Genomic DNA, 22,655 nt, shown 5'->3' on the forward strand with positions numbered 1-22,655 from the left:
GTAGGCATAACCTTAGAAAACTATCAACACACATGAACTGAGTTCAAAAAGTATGTCTGTCTGTGGCAAGCACCAATCCCTCTAATTCTGCCCTCAGGTTCTATGGATAGAGTTTGAAAGAAGTCACTAAAGATTGACGCAAGTTATATGCACAAATGAGAAAGAAGCAGTTACTTTCAAAAATGCCGGTGCTAAATGTCCAGAGAGCCATTAAGTAATTTAGGAATTTTTAGCGTTAGCTCTGATATATTAGAAGGATTCAAATGCTATTTGAGCAACCAAGTCTTTCACAGATAGACCAAACCTCTGTGACTAGGGCTGGGTCTCAGGCCCACTGCCCAGTCTTCTCTGCTTTTGCCTAGAAATCTTCCTTCCTAAAGCACCAGGAACTACTTTAGAAACCCATGGTTCCACACGAGGAAAGAAACAGACACAAAGGCAGGTGCCCTGCCTGTGAATGACAGCCTTGCCCTCCCTTTATAGGATCCTCATCCCACTCACCACCCACTTCCCTTAGCGTCTGAAAAGTGTCACTGGACTTTCCTGAAGCTGTTTTTTAAATTCCACAAGTAAACGTGAAAGTATGCATGTTAACAAGTATTTTTAAATGCATGCCATTCAGGAGGATTGTGTGCTATCCTTCCTCAACAGATTTCTTCCTTCTGATTGTTTTCAATTGTTTTTTTTTCCTGGCAGGAAGCTAATTTTGGCTGCAAAAGGAAATGGGGGTTTTGACAGGAGAGTCTAAAATGGGTCATTCTGGATTAGGGGAGACTGATGCTGAGAATAGGAGAAAGAGAAAGAAAGAGAAAATAAGAAGTCGTGCAGAAAGAGTAGGGGAGGAGGAGCAAAAGGGAAAATAGCTATTTTAAAATGTTACCTCAGATTGATCTTCTGCTTAGGAGAGGGGAAGAAAATTTTCTTTTTTGCATTTTTCCTTAAAACTCAAATTTAAGATAACCATGATTCTTTTATCTTTGTTGTGAGTTAAATATTCAAAAGGGGGGATGAAACAGATTGATAACCAGCCAAATATTTATTATGTAACCTTGGCCACTCCTAGCCTCTATTTTCTCACCAGTTGAAAAAGTATTCTGTGATGCTACAGGGACATGTAGGAGAAAGAGAGAGTTAAGGTAGAGAGCTTTAGGATAAGCTAAGCTGCTGGAATTCAGAGACTCTCAAAATTCACTGGTTGAACCATAGTAGTAAATCCTCTCTGGTTCGTGTTACAGGCCAGGGTTGATATTGACATGGAAGCAGGGAAAATGATGCCTCTCCTCTAGATGGTGACTCAAACATCACCAGGCTCTTTCCATATTGTAGCATCATAATTCCCTAAGTCAAGAATTATAAAAGTGTGGTCCCTGGACCAGGAGTATCAACACCACCTAGGAACTTATTTGAAATATACATTCTTGGGCCCCACCATAGACCCACGGAATTAGATACTCTGGGGCTGAATGTCAGCAATCTGAGGTTGAACAAGTCTTCCAGGTGATTCTGATGTAGCTAAAGTGTGGGAATCACTGCTACAGGGACTCCCTGTGATTTATAACTGGCCAATGGAAGAGGAAAGAGAGACTGGAGTAGGAACATCCACTTCATAGAAGCCTTGGCCCGGTAGTGACATCTGTCACTTTTGCTCTTGTTTCACTGTAAGAACCTCCCATCTGTCTATACCTAGCTGCAAGAGATGCTAGGAAATGTGGTTTATGCAGTTACAGCAGCATACCATGAATGATAAGAATAGGTTAAATAGCCATCTTTGCCAAAATAGCCCTCCACAGTAGGAACACTATCACCATTTATAACATTGCTCCTATGGGAAAAAGCAATCCAGTGTCTACACTAGGATTTCTCAACCCCAGCAAACTATTGACATTTGGGGCCAGATCATTCTTTTCTGTGGGGGCTGTCTTGTACATTATAGGATGTTAAGCAGAGACCCCTGGTCTCTACCTGCAAGATTAACAGTAGTGTCCTCTGCCCCCTAGTTGTAGACAATCACAAATGTCTCCAGACATTGCCAAATATTCCCTGAGGGGACAAAAATCACCGAAGTTGAGAACCACTTGTTTGAACAGAAAACTTATAAGTTGACTTTTGAAATGCAACCTGGCCATAAGTTGGGTACTACTTACCAAATATTGGCTTTCTTCTGATCTGTTAGCCTTTCTTTTGAAACTCTGTTGAAGATTTCAGCTAGTGGCAAGGATTATTCCACAGTTTACTACCACATCCACCTTACTTACATAAAAATAAACTTCCAAAGCCAGAGGCATCTATGCATGTTGACTCAGAGCCAGAGCTAATCCTATTTACAGTACCCTTCCTGGCTGCTCAAGGCATCCAAAAACAAACTTCATTTTATGCAAAAAAATACCAAAGTTATGTTGCATTCCTTCTCAGTGACCTTAAGTTTAAATGATTCAAGTTCAGGAAGAGAGATGAAGGAAAGAAAGTTCTGCTTGTCTAATACAGATTTAGTTTAAAAAAAAACTCCATTTATTTTGAATTCAGTGGAAGGCTTTTCCACTGAAACAATCTGTTGGTATCGCTTCCATGTGATAAAATGATGTTGAACTGAAAATGGAACTGTGTAGCAAGGTTGTACTATCCTGGAAAATGTATTTTGAAACCAGACTGACATTTTTGCTGAAAGTGGTTACTTACCCTTTGCAAGGTCATGGGACTTCCACAAGGGTAAAAGCAATACATAATTCAATTGTAGGTCCACTGTAGGGTTTGATTTATCAGATTAATGATAAGAAAGTGTAAAATCTTTGAAATCAACCCCCTAACAGTACTCTAAATGAAAGGAAAAAAAGGATCGCAATTGATTATATCCCAAATGGAAAGAAAATCAGCAAAATAACTCATCTTAGAGATCTTTCTTTTAAGGGATGGGTCAGTTTCTGTGTCCATCTACTGCTCATTTTCTTTTGGGTTCCAGCATGTTCCAAATGCAAATATGACCTTTCCCTCCTCCATTCATTCATGGATTCATCCAGTAGCACTAGATATGCTTTCACCATGCTTGCTTTCTTGTGAAGGGACATGGATCTTAAAGATTGAAAAATAAGCATGATAATTTATTTCAGATGTTGGTAAGTGCAATAAAAGACAGGCAAAGAAGACCTGGGTGAAACTGGAGGATACTTGGATGGCATGGTCAGAGCAGCCTTTCTGAGGACTGAGATGAGGAAGAACAGCCAAGGGGCAGTCTGGGAGGAGGTGGAGGCAGGAGGAGCAGCAAGTACAAAGGCCTTGAGGCAAGAACAGACTTGGTTTAAAATAAACTGTATCTTCCTACACTTTTCAAGCTCCAAACTTCCCTCCCATCTTCCCACTCTCCCCAGTAAAAAGACTAACCTCTCCTTTGAACTCCAGACTCTTAGATCCAACTACCCACTCAATCTCTTCATTTGGATGACCAACAGGCATCTTGGATTTCAAATAGCCAGATCAGTATCCTTGATATCCCTCCTACACCAACATGCATTTCCCACAGTTTTCCCCAATTCTTCTAGTGGCTCAGGCCTTAAGTTCTTGGAGTTCTGTCTTCTTCTCATACCCTTCATCCAACCCATCAGCAAATATTGTCAACCTTTGAATTAGTCAGGCATCTGCCATGCTTCCACTCTAGTCTGATTCTCTTTCATTTCTTACCCAGACTAATGCAGCAGCCTCCTGACTGACCTCCTACCTCCAGTCTTGATATCAGGTTTTTTTTTAATGTTTATTTATTTGGGGGAAACAGAGAGACAGAGTGCAAGCAGTGCAGGGGCAGAGAGAGAGGGAGACACAGAATCTGAATCAGGCTCCAGGCTCCAAGCTGTCAGCACAGAGCCCGATACGGGACTTGAACCCACGAAGTGCAGGATCATGACCTGGGGCGAAGTCGAACGCTCAACCAACTGAGCCACCCAGGTGCCCCAATATCAGTTTTTGATAGCAGGGCCAGAGTGATGCTTTTAAGTAGAATAGATCATATTATTACCCTGCCATAAACCTTCCTGAAATTTTCCATCTCAAAAAAAAAAAAAAAAAAAAATTCAGTCAGTGTGCCTGGGTGTCACAGTCAGTTAAGTGTCAGACTTTTGACTTCAGCCCATGTATGATCTTGCAGTTTGTGGAATCCATCCCTGCAATTGGTATCTGCTCTGGCAGCACAGAGCTTGCTTGGGATTCTCTCTCTCCCTTACTCTCTCTGCCCCTCCCCTGCTCACACTCCCTCTCTCTCTCTCAAAATAAATAAAATAAATTTTAAGAAAATAAAAATTTCAAAAACCTTGCTATTCAAGAGCCCAGAATGATCTGGCTCTGTTACCTCTTTGGCATTATCTCTTTCCACTCCCTACCCCCTGCCACATTCATTCCATTCCAGCCATGCCAGCCCCTTTGCTGCTACTTGAACATACCAGACATATCCTTACCTCAAGGACTTTGCATCTACTGTTCCCGTAGCATGGAATGCTTTTTTTCCCAGATACCCACATGATCTCTCCTCATTCTATTTTTTTTTTCTCCTCATTCTATTACAGTCTCTGCTCAAAAATCACCCAGCCAGAGTGACTTTCCTAACCACCCTAAACACAGTTATTCAATTTATAAGTATATACTGAGTTTCATGTTTTGAGTACTGTGAGCGTAAGGAAGATGTAATTCCAACCTATAAAAGACTAAGAGTTGAGAGTAAATGACAAATTAAACCACTGATTCATTTCAGAATATCATTTACTAATACAAGTGGCATGACAATATGTTTTATTTCTAAGAAAGAAAGAGGATTTCTAAGGATTTCTAGGAAAGAGAGAACATTGTGGACTGGAGTATTCTGGGGAAATTTCATGGGGTAGAATATATGCAGAAAGAAGTGAAAGGGATTGACAGTGGGGGCATGGCACAGAGGTAAGGACAGCAACTGTTTATGGGAAGAGATGAAGAGCATCTTGTTGGTATGAAAATTCTCAGTGGGAGAAGAGGAGGGAAAAGTGGGGTAAGGTTCTGATTCAAAGGTTTCTGTGGGCTGTGGGAAGCCACTTACAGTTGCTGGGTCTGATCAGAACCTGATAAAGCTAGGTTTTAAAGTAACTGTTCAGAGGAATATAGTCTGGAAAGAGGAGAGGATGGAGGCTGTGAGGCCAAGGTACCAGAGTGTTGGCCAGCAGCATAGTCAGGGTCTAAGGTAATGGGCCTTGGACCTAGGTGGTACAGTGAGAAGTGAGAGGAGCCTGAGATATCATGTAACCCATTTCCACTGAATCCAAATCTCTAGAGTCAGGACACTAGCATCAATAGCTACATATATTTTTAAGTTCCAAGCTGATTCTGATGGGTACTACTACTTAAAGACCGTAAGTTTCATCTTAAAACCTCCGTTTAGATATGAGACAACACAGATCCCAATAACGCAACCTGCCTATGACCAAACAACATATTAGGAGCAGGCCTGAGAACAGATCCCAGGTCTCTTGATTCTCAATATAAGGTTTTAAGAGTCTCAATAAATAATAAAAGGGCAGAAACTGAACTTGCAGAAACAATTACTCAACCATTTCATTAAACTAGAAGGTATCAATTGTTTTTCTATATGTAATCTGGAATCAAAAACAGAGAACATTCATGCATTCATTGATCAATAAATATTTATTGAGCACCTATTATGTGCTTGGCATTGCTATAAGTGTTGTGGATAAACAATAACTGGCCAATTGCAATGTAATGTCATAAGTCCCCTGATAAGGGAAGCACAGGTTGTACTAGGCACATAAATTAGTCCAACCCAGGCCCAGACCTCTGAGGAGGCTTCATAGAGAAATCAGTGGCTCATTTGAGCTCTGAAGATTAGTTGGAATTAGGTGAAGTCTAGGTGAGAGTTGTAAAAAGAAAGAAGTGGAGAGAATTTGGATAGGAGAAAATGACTCAGGTATAGAAAACCATGTATGCAAAGACTTCTTGTGTCCCACCATTGATTACAGCTCCTTAAACATTACATATCTGTTGACAATGGTTTTGATTTGGACCCTCATGAGGTTTAGAAATCTTATCTTTTTCTTCATCAGACTGTACATGCAAATATACACTTTACACCTCTAATGTACCTTATCTCCATTTACCTGTTAAGAGAGTCATATTTGAAGGACCATGGGCCCTGCAAGAGAGGAGCCCCAACTTCCTCACTATTGCATATACCCACTGTGTCTTGGGTAATGTATAGCACATAGTGAATGCTCAGTAATTTAGTTTTTGACTGTTGTTTTGTACCTTTAGTAAAAGTGCCTTAGGGAGTACTTATATTCCTGTGATTTAAATGTAGCTGTATCTGACCTTCAACCATTCAGAACGCATTTGCAAATTTATAGCAGATTAAGTTTCAGTTTTGCTCTTTAAACAGGAAGCTGCATATTTTCTGCAGAGGGGTCCTTGCTAGGAAGCTTTCCTTAGTTCAATAGTCTTCTATTGTTATGAATAGAACATCAATATAATTAACATAAGAATCCCTTAGAGGCCAATTTTAAATGAAACCACATTTAATTGCAGGTAATTCTTTTATTCCCCAAGATCAGGCTAACTTTCCAACCGAATATGTGAAATATGTCATATCTCTGCAAAGTAAACCCATCTAAAATGTAATAGTATAGTCTATCAACCCCCAAAGGTATAGAATCATTTCCATTAGTTGATGAAAGCAAAGAGAAAAAGAAAGGTAAGTCCAAAGGGTCAGTGTACCCATAAGACAAAACAAAACACAAGTTTTGACAATGAATTCTGGATTTTCTGAGTTTCCAAGCAAAATGGACATATTCTTTAGAAATAGTGTTTTGCTAAAAGAAACTCCTAAGTCAAAATTAATTTTTCATTTCTAGTATTTTGCTGATAGGTGAAGTAATTTATTTCAATCCTAAAGCCCTCTGTTTCCCAAATCCATGGTAAGTAGATAGGATAGGTGTACACAGAATCTCCACAAAGCACATGGACTGAATTGTGTCCCCTCAAATTCATATGTTGAAGTCCTAATCCAACATGATGGTATTTGGGGATGGAGTTTGTGGGAGATAATTAGGTTTAGATGATGTTATGAGGGTGGGGCTCCTGTGATGGCATTACTGCCCTTATAAGAAGAGACACCATACAGAGCTTGCTTTTGCACAAGAAGGTAGCCTTCTGAAAGCCAGGAAGAGAACTCTCACCAGAATCCACCATGCTGGCACCCTGATCTTGGCCATCCCCACCTCCAGAACTGTGAAAAATAAATTTCTGCTACTGCAGCTATGCAGTCTATGGTATTTTGCTACAGCAGCCCATCTGGTATTTTGTTATGGCAAACTAAGACACATGTATATTGAATGAAGCAATGAATGGCCATTGGTTTGGCAATAGTCTAGGGTGAAAATGTGTGATAAGTAACTTCAGAATCATAAAGGATGAGTGGAATATAGGCACTAGTTTTTATCTGGAGTTCTAAAATAGCCTACCTTTGTCCACTTATAACCTCACCTGTCTCAGTTCCGTGCTTCCCACGGTGCCAGGCTGTCTCACAAGTGGCATGTGCCGTATGTGGCACATTTGACCAGGGCTACAGACAGATGATCCCCTGTCTAAAAATATCCTGTTTCTGTGGTTTGTCAGATGATCATCACATGGAGAAAGCATCCTCTTGTCAACATTTTGGAGTTTGGCTCTTTTAGCAATGTATCTCAAACCTGCCAGAAGTAAAAGGCAGTGGCTGAACTTTTCCTTTTTTTATTTCTTCAAAGATCTTTACACTGAATCTCCTGTAAATAGAAAGTTTTATATAAAGGATATGTCTCTTATGAAGTCAGATAACAGCTATCTTTTGAGTATAGTTTTAAACCAAGAACTGCTCGTGTATAGATAATTTAGATTTAAGAGCATAGTTACACTAGTTTAACATAACACATTATTAAACATATTTAGGAAAAGAAATGATTGTATACTTTCTTGCCCTTGGTACCTAATTTGAAAGAGTTTACAATAAGCATGATGTAACAAGTTTTTTCTGTTATTCCAGTCTTTACTCTCTTCTTTCTCACAAAAATTCAAAGTTGAGACACACACACACACACACACACACACACATATTCAATAAAATAAGAAATACTTAAAGTGTCATCACTTAATATTTCTAATTCTCACCACCTAATTGGGGAAATGCTGCTTTGTTTCTAGCAATGCGAGCTTGAAGAGAAGAGAAAATGAAAAGATTACCTTCTATCTCTAATCTTGTACTGTGATTAAACACTGTGAGGAGCTTTACCTTGACCTATAAATTCTCTTCTCTGATACAGAAGTCTGTTGCAAGAGTTTCTTTTAGTTTTTGTTCCCTAATGACACCATTTGTATTTCCTGGAGAGGACATTATGAAAATATTCCCCAGTATTAAGGGTTATTAATATCCCTACTCTTTTGTTCCCAGCTGGGTCTGAGTGCAGGAACATCTCTAATGGAGGACTTTTCTTCTCAAGTACAGGCATCTCAAGTGTTCAGAATTTCTGATGTATAAGAATTTTTTATATTAATATCTACTTCAAATGTTATCTCCCTTATCTTCAGGCCATTTCCTTGTCTACATGGAAATTTAGAATAATTTCCTTCCTCCATTACATTTTGTTCCTTGAAGGTATTTTATAATCGGAGTACATGTTCCTCTCTCTTTTGAGGCTTCCTCGTTTCAGGCAAAATATGTTAAGTCTCTCTAGCCTAACCCTCTGAATCTTGTGTTATGCCACTTGTCTCTTGTATATTCGTGGTGTGGAGATAAGAAAAGAACATCATATCTAAGTTGGAAAGCCAGGGATATAAACCAGGTTATAGTTTTCTTCATTCTATCCTGTGTCCGGTTTCTTTTTCTTTTTTTTTAAGTTTATTTATTTATTTTGAGAGACACAGGGACAGCGTGAACAGAGGAGGAACATAGAGAAAGGGAAAGAGAATCTCAAGCAGACTCCATGCTGTCAGCACAGAGCCCGATGCAGGACTCAAACTCATGAACTGTTTGATCATGACCTAAGCCAAAACCTGAGTCAGACACTTAACCGCCTGAGCCACCCAGGCACCCCCACTGCGTCTAACTTCTAAAATTCTTTTAATGTATGAATAAAAATTTGGAAATTTAGATGCAGTAAATGTTATAATAAATAGACCATTGAAATCTTATGTATGTGATTCAAACCTTCGTATAAAAACAGCCAAATCCCTACCTGTTAGACTTATTCTTGTTGTCCTTATAAATGTTTATTTGACCTGTTACTTGATATAACAAGGCCCATAAATGTCTCACAAGTCTTGTGTTACCCAAGAGAGATCTTCCATTTTAACTTTTTTACTTTACTATGTGTGCTTTTACTTCTTTTTCAAAGCCTTCATCTCTGTTTTTACTTGTATCATCACACTCCGATTTGAAATTTTAACATACCTCTTGGAAATATGTTTAATGTGGATTCATAAAAATTCACTTAACTTACTATTATTAAAGAAGAAAAAAAACAAGAAAAAGCAGGTTTATTAGGTTGTTTAGATTATAGACAGTATAATAGTATGTACTCAGGCTAATGTAATTCTTAAACAGTTTTTAATTATTTATTAATTTCAGTGGTCCATAGGCTTGGTTTTTCTTATTATCTCACACATTTGATTTTTTGAAAGTAATTGTGCCCAGAAATATTTTTTTGTAGATATAGGCAATATTATTCTAAAACTTTATGGAAAAGCAAAAAACTTAGAATAGTTAAAACAGTTGCAGAAACAAAATATAAGAATCATTATACCCAATATTAAGGCCTGCTATATATTTACAGTAATCAAGTTGGAGTGCTATTAGATAAGGGAAAGATACAGAGATAAATGGGACAGAATAGAGAATCCAGGAATTGATCCACACAAAATACCCAGCTGATTTTTAACAAAATTGCAAAAGCAATTCAATGAAAAAATTAAACATTCACAGGCAAATAATAATAATAATAATAATAATAAAACCTCAACCTAAATTTCATACCTTATACAAAAATTGATTCAAATGATCATGGACTTAAGTGTAATATGTAAAGCTATACAACTTTTGCAAACAAATTTTAAAAACATAAGGAAAAATCTTTGGGACCTAGAGCTAAGCAAAGAAGTCTTAGACTTGACTCCAAACACATGATTCCTAAAAGGAAAATCTACAGATTAGACTTAATCAGTAAAAAGCTACAAAGTGGGAGGAAATATTTGCAAAATATACACCCAACAAAGGATAGTATCTAGAATATATAGGGGCACCTGAGTGGCTCATTGGGTTAAGTGGCCAACTTCAGCTCAGGTCACGATTTTGCAGTTCGTGGGTTCAAGCCCTGAGTCAGGCTCTGTGGGGATAGCTCAAAGCCTGGAACCTGCTTCAGATTCTGTGTCTCCCTCTCTCTCTGCCCCTCCCTCACTTGCATTCTGTCTCTCTCTCAAAAATAAACATTAAAAAGAAATTTTTTTAAAAAACCGGAATATATAAAGAACTCTCAAAACTCAACACTCAAAAATCCAACAACTCAATTAGGAAATGAGATAAAGACATGAAGAGCCATTTCATCTGAGAGGGTATAAAGATAACAACTAGGCACATTAAAAAATATTCAACACCATTAGTTATTAGCAAAATGCAAATTATTGGGGCACCTGGGTGGCTCAGTCGGTTGAGCATCCGACTTCAGCTCAGATCATGATCTCGCCGTTCGTGAGTTCAAGCCCCACATCAGCCTCACTGCTTCAAGCCCCACAGCAGTCTCACTGCTGTCAGCATGTCAGCACAGAGCTCACTTCAGATCCTCTGTCCCCCTCTTTGGAGGGTACAAGAATTTTGTACCCTCCAAAAAACTAAATAAATAATTTTTAAATAAGAAAACTGCAAATTATAAACTCAATAAAGCTACTACCACTCACCTATTAGAATGACTAAAGTTAAAAAATGGTGACAACATTAAATGCTGGTTAGGATGCAGAGAAACTGCATGACCTATACATTTCTGGTGGGAATATAAATGGTATGTAGCCATTCTGGCAAGCATTTTAGTAATTTCTTTTAAAACTATGCAGTCAGTGATTACACTCCTGGGCATTTACCTCAGAGCAATGAACACTTATGTTATATATACAGCAGCCTTTTTTGGAATAGCCATAAAACTGGAAACAGCCCAGATGTCCTTCCCCAGATAGATGACTAAACAAACTATGGCACATCCATACCATGGAATACTACTCAACAATAAAAAGGAACAAACTTCTGATATGTTCAGAAACCTGGAGGAATATCCAGAGAATTATTCTGAGTGAAAAAGGCCAATTCCAAAAAAACTACACACTTCATGATTCCATTTGATTCTTGAAATGGCAAAGTTATAGAAATGGAGATTTGATTACTGGTTGCCAGAAGTTAAGGAGGGAGTGTGTGGGAGGGAAGTAGATGTGGTTATAAAAGGGCAACATGAGGGATGTTAGTGTGCTGGGAATGTGCCTTATCTTGACCCGAATCAACATCAAAATTCTGGTTGTGATATTGTACTTGTTTAGCAAGATGTTTTCATTGGGGAGAAAGTGGGAGAGAGCACACGATAAGTCTCTATTCTCAGGACAGCATGTGAATCTATAGTTATCTCAAAAAGTTTAATTTAAAAAAGTAATTGCGTTTGTTAGAAAATCAAAAAGATAAATTTAGTAAAATGAGAATGAGTTTCATGCAGATGTTCATTTTCTCTTATGCTTTCTTGGTTCCTCCCGTAAGGTTTGAGAGGAGCAATAGCATTTGCCTTAGCTATTCGGGACACAGAATCTCAGCCCAAACAAATGATGTTTACCACCACGCTGCTCCTCGTGTTCTTCACAGTCTGGGTCTTTGGAGGAGGAACAACCCCCATGCTGACTTGGCTTCAGATCAGGTGAGTGGCTCCATTCAGCAAAGGATGTCACTACGAGGCATGGCTTCACTGTCTCATTTGTGGTGTTGCTGATTTGGTCAGGAGTACAATGGCAGGTCTGTATGTTAACTTTCCCTAGGGTAAAGTTGACTTTCATTCACAAGGTGAAACAGTCTGCCCTCTCCTAGACCTATTACCAACTGAACTGACTTTTCTAAGAGTCCTAGAATTCTCAGGGTGATGTCTGCTTACAGTCTGTCTCTAGAAAGGAATTTATTTATCTATGAATTCTTCCATTCAGCAGTATTTATTGAAGACAATGTAGTATTCTCTGGAGTACAAAAATGAGAAATACACAGGTCTTGTTCTCAAGATATTCATAATTCAATAGGATTTATACAGAAAAACTGTAATACCAAGGAGAAAGTATATTTGTTTTGTTTTTAATTCTTCAAAGCACTTAGGATAGAATTGGGGACACAGGAAATACTTAAATATATTTGATTAGTGAACCATATGTTTAGTCAGAGGGATCCTATGTAGACACGAGTTAGATGGTTTCTCAAAGGAAAAGGCAATGAAGCTTCAGTCACAGAGCCTCCAATAAGTGCCTGGAAGAAGATCACTATAAACCTAAAGTATATAGATAGTGGATGGGTAGTGGCATCCACTGATTTGTTGATAGTAGATAGTGGCATCCATTGATAGGTGAGGAGTCTGGAGGTCAGCTTAGGCCCAGCATCATTATGGCCTCCTGGGTGGCACAGCATGGGGTTGTCAGATCATGGAGATGACCCAGAGGGAATTAACTACAACTGATTCCAGGCCAGACTTGGCCACCATGAGGCGAGGGATGGTTAAAGGCAGGGCTGTGATGTATTTAGGGAGCTGACAGGGCTCTGGTATAGTAGACAAGGTTGAAATTTGATTAAAATGAATAGCTTGTGCCAATTGTAAAAATGATAAATCTATTTTAAAATGTTAGTGTCTTTATTTAAGTATATTTTTGACCTAGGTTCTGTTATATCCTGTCATATCCCAGGATGTAACAGTGCTTTAGGTAAATCACATTTTATTTCTCAATGCTGTATATCTTGATGATCATGCAACCCCTCCCTGGTCCTCACCCAATCTCTATAAGGCAATTCCATACAGTCACATCTAATAGGAAAAGATCCATCTGACTATCAAATGACTTCCAAGAGGATTCTTTCAAAGATTCTTATTCTAGCACCAATACAGTATTAAATAAATAATTGCTACATGAAACATTAAATGAATATAACCACAATGTAAATTACCTTTTGTTAAGCACTTACTGATAATTTTCTATCCATTTGACAAAGAGGAAGCAGAAACAGGACTCAGAGTTTTAGTACAAGAGGGCTTAGGCTTAAACTGGGCCAAGTGGCCATGCATTAAAACAAATTCAAGGAAATAAAGAACTCCTTGAAGTAAGTACTGTGACTATTGCTAAACACATAAAAGGGCTTTGACCAAAGGTGAATGGAGAGTGTTTTGAAATGCTTGTTGAATTATTTTCTAGGCATATAAATGTGACCTGCAATTTCCTTCACAGTAGTAGCTACCTGTAGGCTCCTATGGATGAGCACACATATTGCATTAAACTCTACAGCACTGGGTCCCCTGTGAACTGTTATCAAGATAGTGGTGTGTTCAGGTTTCTAGAAAATAAATTTAAGTAGGTGGATCCAGGCATGGAAATATTAGGGCTTGGAAAAGAAAAGTTAGAGGATACTAATCTCCACAAGATAAAAGTATTAACTACCCCATCAGGTAAATTAGAATAATTAGAACATGAAGTAGTGATATCAACATTTTCCTAAAGTAATTCAAATGTAACTTATTTTCTAATATTGTCTTTCTTTACCCTGAAGAAATCATCCCTAAATCAGGAGCATGTTTTATCCCTAAAGTGTTTACCTAACTCTCCTATAGTGTTTTCCAAAGGTATCCGTTGATTTTGAATAGATGTCATAGCTTATGCACTCTCTTGATATCCAGAACAGCAGGGAGAGGGGAGTTTAATAATGGGTCTTTAGGCAGGTTAGAATGGTTACCGAGGTTATATACAACAAAGCCTCATAAGGAAGGATCGTGATGTCAACCATAGCATCCACAGGTGAGGGGTCTGGAGGTCAGCTTAAGCCAGCATTATTATGGCCTGCTGAGGGGCACAGCATGCGGTCAGATCATGGAGAGGCCCCAGAGGGAATTAGCTCCATATGGCCCAATTCAAGGCCAGATTTGGCCACCGGCCAGGTGGAGAGGGTTATAGGGAGGGCTGTGATGTATTTAGGGAAAGAAACTGGCAGGGCTTCAGTATAATAGGCAAGGTGGAAATCTCAGCTGGGAACTAGACTGTTAAATCTGGAATTGGCAGAAATCCAGCCAGAGAGATCAGAGATGCAGTCATGAGGAAATCAAAGAAGGAAAACCGAAATTCATACATATGTGAGTACCCAGGAAGTCAACCCAGGGACAGGATACAACAAGACCAAGATGAGACTCTCAAACTTGAGTGAGTATCAGAATCACCCAGAGGACTCATTAACCCCCAGATTTCTGACCTAATATGTCTGGACCAGGGCCTAAGAATTTGCATTTTACCATATTCTAGGCAATGCTAATGCTGCTGGTTCCAAGGTCACATCTTGAGAACCACTGGTTTAGACTTCCTAACCCCAAGTGAAGATGAGGCTGATAATAAATATTGCCAGATTTGACTGGGGTTGCCCAGGGCCAGGCACACCTAAGCCTTCGGTTTAAACTCTTTACACCTGTACTGGAGGAAGGCCGGAGCTAACTTGAGAAGGAAGAGTCACAGTGCATTGATTAGTGGGAGGGAAATAGAATATAATAGAATAAACATTAAAGAATAGGAACATAAGTTAATGCGTGTACAAATGGACACACAAGTATAACATAGATTTGGTTCAGTCATGTGTTAGTGATACCATCATCATACGCTTCACTTCCCTGTCATGATTTACAATGTTATCAAAGAAATCTTCAGTTCCATCATAGCTTTTAAATGATAGTGGTCCATTATTTAGACTGTATTTTTCAAAGCTTTGCTTGTTTACAGAGCAACGTCTCATTAACCAACTTTCATGTCAGACTTTTTCCATAAAATACCAGAATGTAAGTAAATTGGAGCTTTAATAAAATGACAAGAATGGAAAGCCCAAGAAACAGGAATGCAAATGTGATATTGAATACACTCAGACATCCTCATTTGGTCTATAATGTATTTATACACTTCACATTACCTTTCTCTCTTGATTTCCTTTAATTCTACATCTTTTCTTTTAAATTATTAGGTATGTACTTGAGTTAGTTTTTACCCCTATAAAATTTTCCATTTAGCCTCAAACTACCACAGTAGGATGCAGATAAAATGTTTTATATCAGGTAACAATTGACAGTATTAATATGAATTGCACTTTGATGGAAATGACTTTAAAACAGCAAAGATCCTGTGCTTAGAGAAATTCAGAATGATCTTTATATATGAAACAAATTCTTCATAAAGTCTTGTCTTAAGCACATTCAAACTTCTTGTCCTAAAGCTATTTTATTTTCCGTTAAAAAACAATAAAATATTCTTAATGCAGTATTTGAAATAAATCACAGAACTTTGTTTCTCAAAATTCTAGAGAAAAAGAATAGACTCCTGCAGGATTATTTTGGAGGTTTCCATGTAAAAGAAAGAAGAATGGTTTCTTGACTAGAATCAAGATCTCCTCCTTTTTGCAGAATACATTAATATTGGTGGTGAGGAAAACCCAACCCTCAGACTCCAAGGATTAGCTTTGCTGTTAGCCAGGAAACAAAAGAGATCAAACGTATCAGGCTTTGCCCTACAGAAGCCAGTAAACAGGATTATCCACCAAATGACCACACATGTAGCTTACAAATAAAACCTCGGAGACCAACAGGGCAGAACTCTCTGGCAGTAGTAACAGTTTTGGATTGGTAGCCCCATCCTAGGTTTAGGGTATGGCACTAACAAAGCACATGATAATGGAACCTATACCCCAGTGCAAACCTTTCCTGGGCTCCCCCCATATAGGAATGCTTCAAAATATCTCAACCACAGTACAGAAAGCTTTACACACCAGAGCAATACAGAACTTGTATTCCAGACAGCATTAGAAAGTGCCCTCAGCAAGGTGATTTCTACAGCTTCCAGATTTTGGCTGCTAACATTCCAAACAATAATAGTCAGCTTTTATTGAGTACTTAATCTGTGCCAGATACTATTTAACAAAATGCAAGTCATATAACCTCCCTGTGGCTCAGTTTTTGATGTATAAAATGGGATAATAATAGTAGCTACCTCCGAGGGTGAGAAAGTCCTGGCAAACTGGCCTAGGGTTGGGCTGTTGGGTTGCAGAGCCAGACGCCAGGCCAGGCAGCCTAAGCCCAAGGCCTGTATGCTCAAGTAGCATATTCTTCTCTGGCCCTAAATAAATTAGCTTATTCCTGATGCCTGCAATCTGCCTTGATTAACAGGTCCTCTGGGGAAAAAGAGATGTGCTTTGATAACCAAGACAGGCCTGTTAAAAACAAACACAGGAAATCTTCATCCATCATGAGTGTGTTGACTTGCTTATGCAGCACAGAAACTTCTTGGTGCAGATTTTCTCTTTGACCTAGAACAGTTAAAGGTAAACAAGGTTAAACCCTGGTCCAAAGTAGCCAAGTGAGGAAGCTTGTCTTCCTCAACTATAGGAGTTTGGAATTGTAGGAATTTGTCACCTATCTCCCAACCCCATTCGAGGATCCCAAGTCAGCCTTTTGTCAGCCTCTTCCACATATCACACAAAAAATTAACACACTAACCTGTGTCCCTTGCAGAGTAAATAACAGCACAATGTCTCCACTATTACTATTTTTGTTAAAATTTTAACTTATATTTTTGGTTTATGACCCATCCCATTTTATGCCATGCTAGAATGCTTTCTTTATCATTTATACCCACTGACTATAAAATTTTTAATAACAACTATTGTAGGAATACACACAGATATAATGAGAGAACTATCCTTAGGAGCATTTTTTAATTTTAAACAATAACAGAGTTAAATACACCTGCTCACAGACTTTCTTTATTACTGAGTTAAGAAAATGTCCATATAATATAATGGAGGAATTCAGATAATTAAGTCTCCTCAGTACCTAGTTGTGTTCTGGTGGGTTTCCTTTCTAGTATCCAAAGTCTCATGCATGTTTACCAATTTGCCTCACTGGTATACTAATGTAGTAAGTCAGTTCACATAAACTGGAGATAAGACAGTGTGGGTACCAACCTTGCCTCCTTCTCTTACTAGCTGTGGGATTCTGAGCAATAGAGTCAGCCTCTCTATGCCTCAATTTTATCTGTAAAAGTGGAATAAGAATACCTACCTCTGTGGATTGTTATAAGTATTAAATGATGCAGGTATAAAGAATTTAGGGCACACAGTAAGTGCTCAACAAATGTTCCTATAGCAATACCCACATGACCAACTATGAGCCTTTTACTATCCAAACATTCTTTTACTGCTTGTGGCATATGTATACACACACATGCATACATATAAATATTATTAATTACTTGTATTTGTGAAAGCATAGTTTACATGGGAAACAAAAAAAAAATAGTCTCTGGAGAACTTAGTTCAGTTTTTTAAAAAAATTTTTAATGTTTACTTATTTTTGTGAGAGTGACAGAGTGCAACCAGGGGAGGGGCAGAGAGAGAGGGAGACACAGAATCCAAAGCAGGCTCTAGTCTCCCAGCTGTCAGCACAGAGAACACGGGGCTCGAACTCACAAACTGTGAGATCATGACCTGGGCCGAAGATGGATGCTTAATTGACTGAGCCACCCAGGCGCCCCAGGACCTTAGTTCATTTTAAGTAGTAACTAGATTAATCAATTTTGTAGGCAGCTCCTATTTATGCATTCAAAATGATAAACCTCTTAAAGAAAAATGCTCACAAAAATCATTACCATTATCCAACAGCTCAGAAAGTTTATTTCTAGAGCATGCATCTATTTTCTTCTTAACATAAGCTTTGCTTACAATCTTACCTGATACTTAATTTGTACTGTCTTATCAATTTGTATAAAATTTATTTTACATTGATTTTTTACTAATTTAAATATTTTATATTAATTTGTATCAATTGACAGACCTCAGAAATACCTTCCATCATGACAGACCTCAGAAATACCTTCCTTCATGAAACATGGAAAACCAATTTACTCATTTGAATGTAGACTTATACTTTGTATTTCTGACCCTTAACCCCCATTTAAAATTATGTTCTTTTTTCTGTAGTTTCTTCTAAAAACTGTTCCACAACTCCAGATATTTATTGCTCAAATCAATCTAGTTTGACATATTCTATTAAAGATATTGGATAATAGTCACAACCTATTGTTGTTGATCTAAAAATATCCTAGGTTTCTAACAAGTATATGAACTAGAAGCTCCTAAATTTGCTTTAAATGCTGTCAGGGTTCTTTATAATTTTTAAAATTTTTTTAATGTTCATTTATTTTTGAGAGAGAGAGACAGAGCATGAGTGGGGAGAGTCAGAGAGAAAGGGAGACACAGAATCCAAAGAAGGCTCCAGGCTCTGAGTTGTCAGCACAAAGCCTGAGGTGGGGCTCAAACCCATAAACCATGAGATCATGCCCTGAGCCGAAGTCAGATGCTTAACCAACTGAGCCACCCAGGCGCCCCATCATCTGGGTTAATATGCTTTCTTTCTGTGTATAGAATCTTCCTGGTTCCAGAGATAACAGCTTTATCGTCACACTGCCAGCTATCCTCCATTAGACATGTGCTTGTTTATCTTTTCCAAATGCTCTTGAGAACATCAGTATCAATAAACTTCACCTATTTATTAAGTTTACCAAACAATGAACATTCTGCTCTGTTGGAAAGAATTTATTAGCCTGTTATCATAAAGTATGATCCAATAAAGTTATCTTACTTTAAGTAAGTCTGAAAAAAGTGATTTTAAATTTAATAGATGAATCTTGCTATTCAAAAGTCTGTGGAGGGGGTCCCAGTTCTGGTCAAGATTGAGTAATAATATTTACTCCCTCATGTGTCTTTCACTAAATGTACTAAAAGCCCTGAACAGAATGCATGTAGCAGTTATCTAAGGGCTCTTAAAAGTAAATAGTAGCAGACAGTTTGAGGAAGACAAACAGAATTCAGAGTATGTACTATCAAACCAGCAGTGAATTTCCTATTTTTTTTTCTTCTCTGGAATATCTTGACCTAGACTCAAAAGCAGTACAAAGATCAGAATTATGCAACAAGGAAGAAGAACTGCAAGAGAAATGCTCTTTTCTGGGCACAAGGAACAGAGAAGGAGACCCCTGTGGGTCAGAAGAATGGGGGAAATCCCATGGGTTTGTTTTTGTTGTTTATTTCATTCTGTCTCACCCCAATGCCAAGCAATTCTGAAGCAGCAGTGGTGGTGATGACAGTAGCAGTTGGACAGACCCCTAAAATTCCAAATAGAAAAACTGAGGTACTGAGACCTTGGGAAGAATTCCCATTGAATTTTTTTCTCTCTTAATCCTCTCACTGCTTGAGCTCTGATGTAGGCACAATATTATGGGGAAAATTATGGGAAACATGTAATATAGGGAAATTAAAGCCCTGTGGAAGAAATTGTAGAGTGGAGAGAGTACAAGAAAGTGATCCAATAAAATCATGTGTAAATTTTAGAGCTTATCTCCAAGTTGTGTATGCATATATCTGACCCTAAATAGCACACCAAAGGCTTTGAGAAATGAGCTACAACGTAGAGAATCACTCAGATTCCAGACTGGACACTGGATGGCACAGATCCAGTGCCTAGCACATGCAGGACAGATCTGATTACACTGCAAAGACTTTGAAACAACTGACATTGAAAGCACCAGCAACAGAAGGCTGGTAAGGCTTGTGTCTTGGACCTAATGTGGTTCATTGACTGGTAAAACACAGTATCAACATTCTCCATAGGAGAATCCTATGTCACGTAACGTATCTAGATCCAGGGTCACTTAACATAATATTCAAAACTTCCAGGATAAATCCAAAATTACTCAACATATGTAAAACAGAAAAATCATAATATCTCACAAGGGAAAAGACAATCAACAGATACTAATCCCAAGATCACACAGAATTTGGAATGAACGGATCAAGACTTTAAAGCAGCTACTCTACCAGGCTCCAGGAAGAACAAACACAATGGAAACAAATGGAAAAATGGAGAAAAAAAAATCAGCAGAGAAATAGAAGGTACAGGAAAGAGAGAAATGTAAACTTTAGACCTGAAAACACAATAACAAAATGAAACATTCACTGGATTGGATTAACAGCAAAATAAAGGATGACAGATGAAAGAGTCTGTGAACTTGTAGATTATTAGAAATTATCCAATTTGTACAAAAATGAGAATAAAATTTTTCACCACCAGACTTGCTCTTACAAAAAAAGCCAAAGAGATTGCTTCAGATGGAAGGGAAATTATATTAGAGGGAAACTTCGAACAATAGAAATGAAGAAAGAGCAACAAAAATGGTAAATATCTCTTTAATATAATAGAAAATATTTTTCCTCTTAATATATTTCAAATATACATGATTGTTATAAGAAAAATTTTAACATTGTCTTACGGAGTTTTAAAAAAGGGGAGTGGGTACAGGGACCTGAAAGGTGGTAAGTTTTTTCTATTCCACCTCAAATAATAAAATATTAGTTCAAAGTAGACTGTGAAAGATTTTATATTATAATTTCTAGATCAACCACTAAAAAAATCTAAACAAAGAGATACAGTAAAAAATTAAATATATGATGTGGCGTACACAACAAATTCAAATTTGTTTGAGTTGCTCCAAAGAAAGCAGGAGAACAAGAAGGAAAAAAGGAACAAAAAGAAAACTAGTAATAAGATGGTAGATCTAAATCTTCACATATCAGTAATTATATTCAATTTAAATGGTATGAAGACATCAATTAAAAAAAAGAGATCATCAAAGTGGATAAAAATTAGGCTCAACTATATGCTGATATGCTGTCTATAGGAAACACTTTAAGTATAAAAATATAAGTAGGTCAAATATTTAAAAAGTGGAAAATATGCTAAAAAATATGTACTAGGCAAACACCAAACTACAGCTGGAGTGGTCATATTAATCTCAGACAAAATTGTCTTCAGAACAAGAAAATTTCTCAAGGATAAAGAAGACATTACAAAATCGTAAAAGAGTCAACTTACCAAGAAGATGACTATATAAAATGTGTATGCACCTAATAACATAGCCTTAAAATACATGAAGCAAAAGCAAGTACCTCCAAAAGGAAAAATAGGCAAATCCACACTTAGTTGACAACTGCAATACTCCTCCCTAAGTAATTGGTATAACAAGTAGATAATCAACAATAAAATAGAAGAACTGAACAATACCATTAACCACTGAATTTAACTGACATTTATAGAACACTCCACCCAACAGCAGAACAATACATATTCTTTTCAAGTGCACAGCACTTGACACATGGTGCGGAGCCTGCTTGGGAATCTCTGTCTCCCTCTCTCTCTGCCCCTCTCCCTCTCGTTCTCTCTCTCTCTCTTTCTCAAAATAAAGAAATAAACATTAATTTAAAAAAAAATAACTGGAAGTTTTCAAACACTTAGAAATTAAACAACACAGTTCTAAACAATCTATGGTTCAAAGACAAAAACTCAAGGGAAATTAAAAAATATCTTGAAGTAAAGGAAAATAAAAATACAACATACCAAAACTTGTGGGATTCAGCTAAAATAGTGCTCAAAAATAAATTTGTTGCACTAAATGCTGATATTAGAAGACAAGGAAGTTCTCAAATCAACAATTTAATCTCTCATAATTAGAAGATTAAGAGAGCAAACTAAACCCAAAGCAAGGAAAAGGAAGGATAATAAAAGATTTGTGCAGAAATCAAAGAAATTGATAGTAGAAGAATAGAGAAAAATCAGTAACCAAAATCTGGTTCTTTGAAAAGATAAGTAACATTGATAAATTTTTAGCCAGTCTAACAAAAAAAAAGAGAAAAGATGCAAATCACCAATATCAAAAACGAAAGAATATCATGACAGACCTTAAAGAATATTTAGAGAATACTATGAACAACTCTATGAACATAAATTCAACAAAATAGGTGAAATGTAACAATCATTGACAACCTTCCAAAAACTATTTTGGAAGAAATACACTGATCTATCCTATATCCATTAAAGAAATAGAATTCATAGTTTAAAACCTTCTAAAAAAGAAAACTACAGGCCCAGATGGTTTCACTGGCAAATTCTTCTTTGGAAGAGGATATAACAGCAATTCTAAATAATCTCTTCCAAGATAGAAGAGGAAGAAACTTTTTCCAATTTATTTTAAGAGGCCAGGATTACTCAAATATCAAAGCCAGGCAATAACATCACAAGAAAGTTAAATTATAGACCACAATCTTACATGACCATAGATGCGAAAGTTTGCAACAAAATATTAGCAAATCAAATCCAGCAATATGTGAAAAAAAAAACTAAACATCTCAACTATATGAGATTGATCCTAGGAATGAAAAACAGGTCCAAAATTCTAATGTCAATCAATGAAACCTATCATATTAATAGGTTAAAGAAAAACATGATCATATCAATTGATGCAGGCAAAGCATTTGGCAG

General features: G+C 37.4%; 1 protein-coding gene across 21 annotated transcripts in view; it reads left to right on the top strand.

The window, feature by feature from the left end:
* Positions 1 to 22,655, top strand: part of SLC9A9 (solute carrier family 9 member A9) — a 763,188-nt gene that overhangs the window by 470,231 nt on the left and 270,302 nt on the right. For 19 of the 21 annotated variants that reach the window (XR_006222104.1, XR_006222105.1, XR_006222099.1 and 16 more), the window contains one exon: positions 11,780 to 11,933. Coding sequence is in view for 13 of the 21 variants with exons in the window: in XM_042998717.1 (XP_042854651.1) it covers positions 11,780 to 11,933 (154 nt within the window). In the remaining 8 variants the exon portion in view is untranslated. Of the gene's footprint in view, positions 1 to 11,779; positions 11,934 to 18,706; positions 19,191 to 19,220; positions 20,545 to 22,655 lie in introns of those variants that run through there. The other 2 variants (XM_042998723.1, XM_042998724.1) reach the window with 2 other exon arrangements.

This window comes from Panthera tigris, chromosome C2 (assembly GCF_018350195.1).
Source record: "Panthera tigris isolate Pti1 chromosome C2, P.tigris_Pti1_mat1.1, whole genome shotgun sequence".
In the NCBI taxonomy this organism is placed as follows: Eukaryota; Metazoa; Chordata; class Mammalia; order Carnivora; family Felidae; genus Panthera; species Panthera tigris.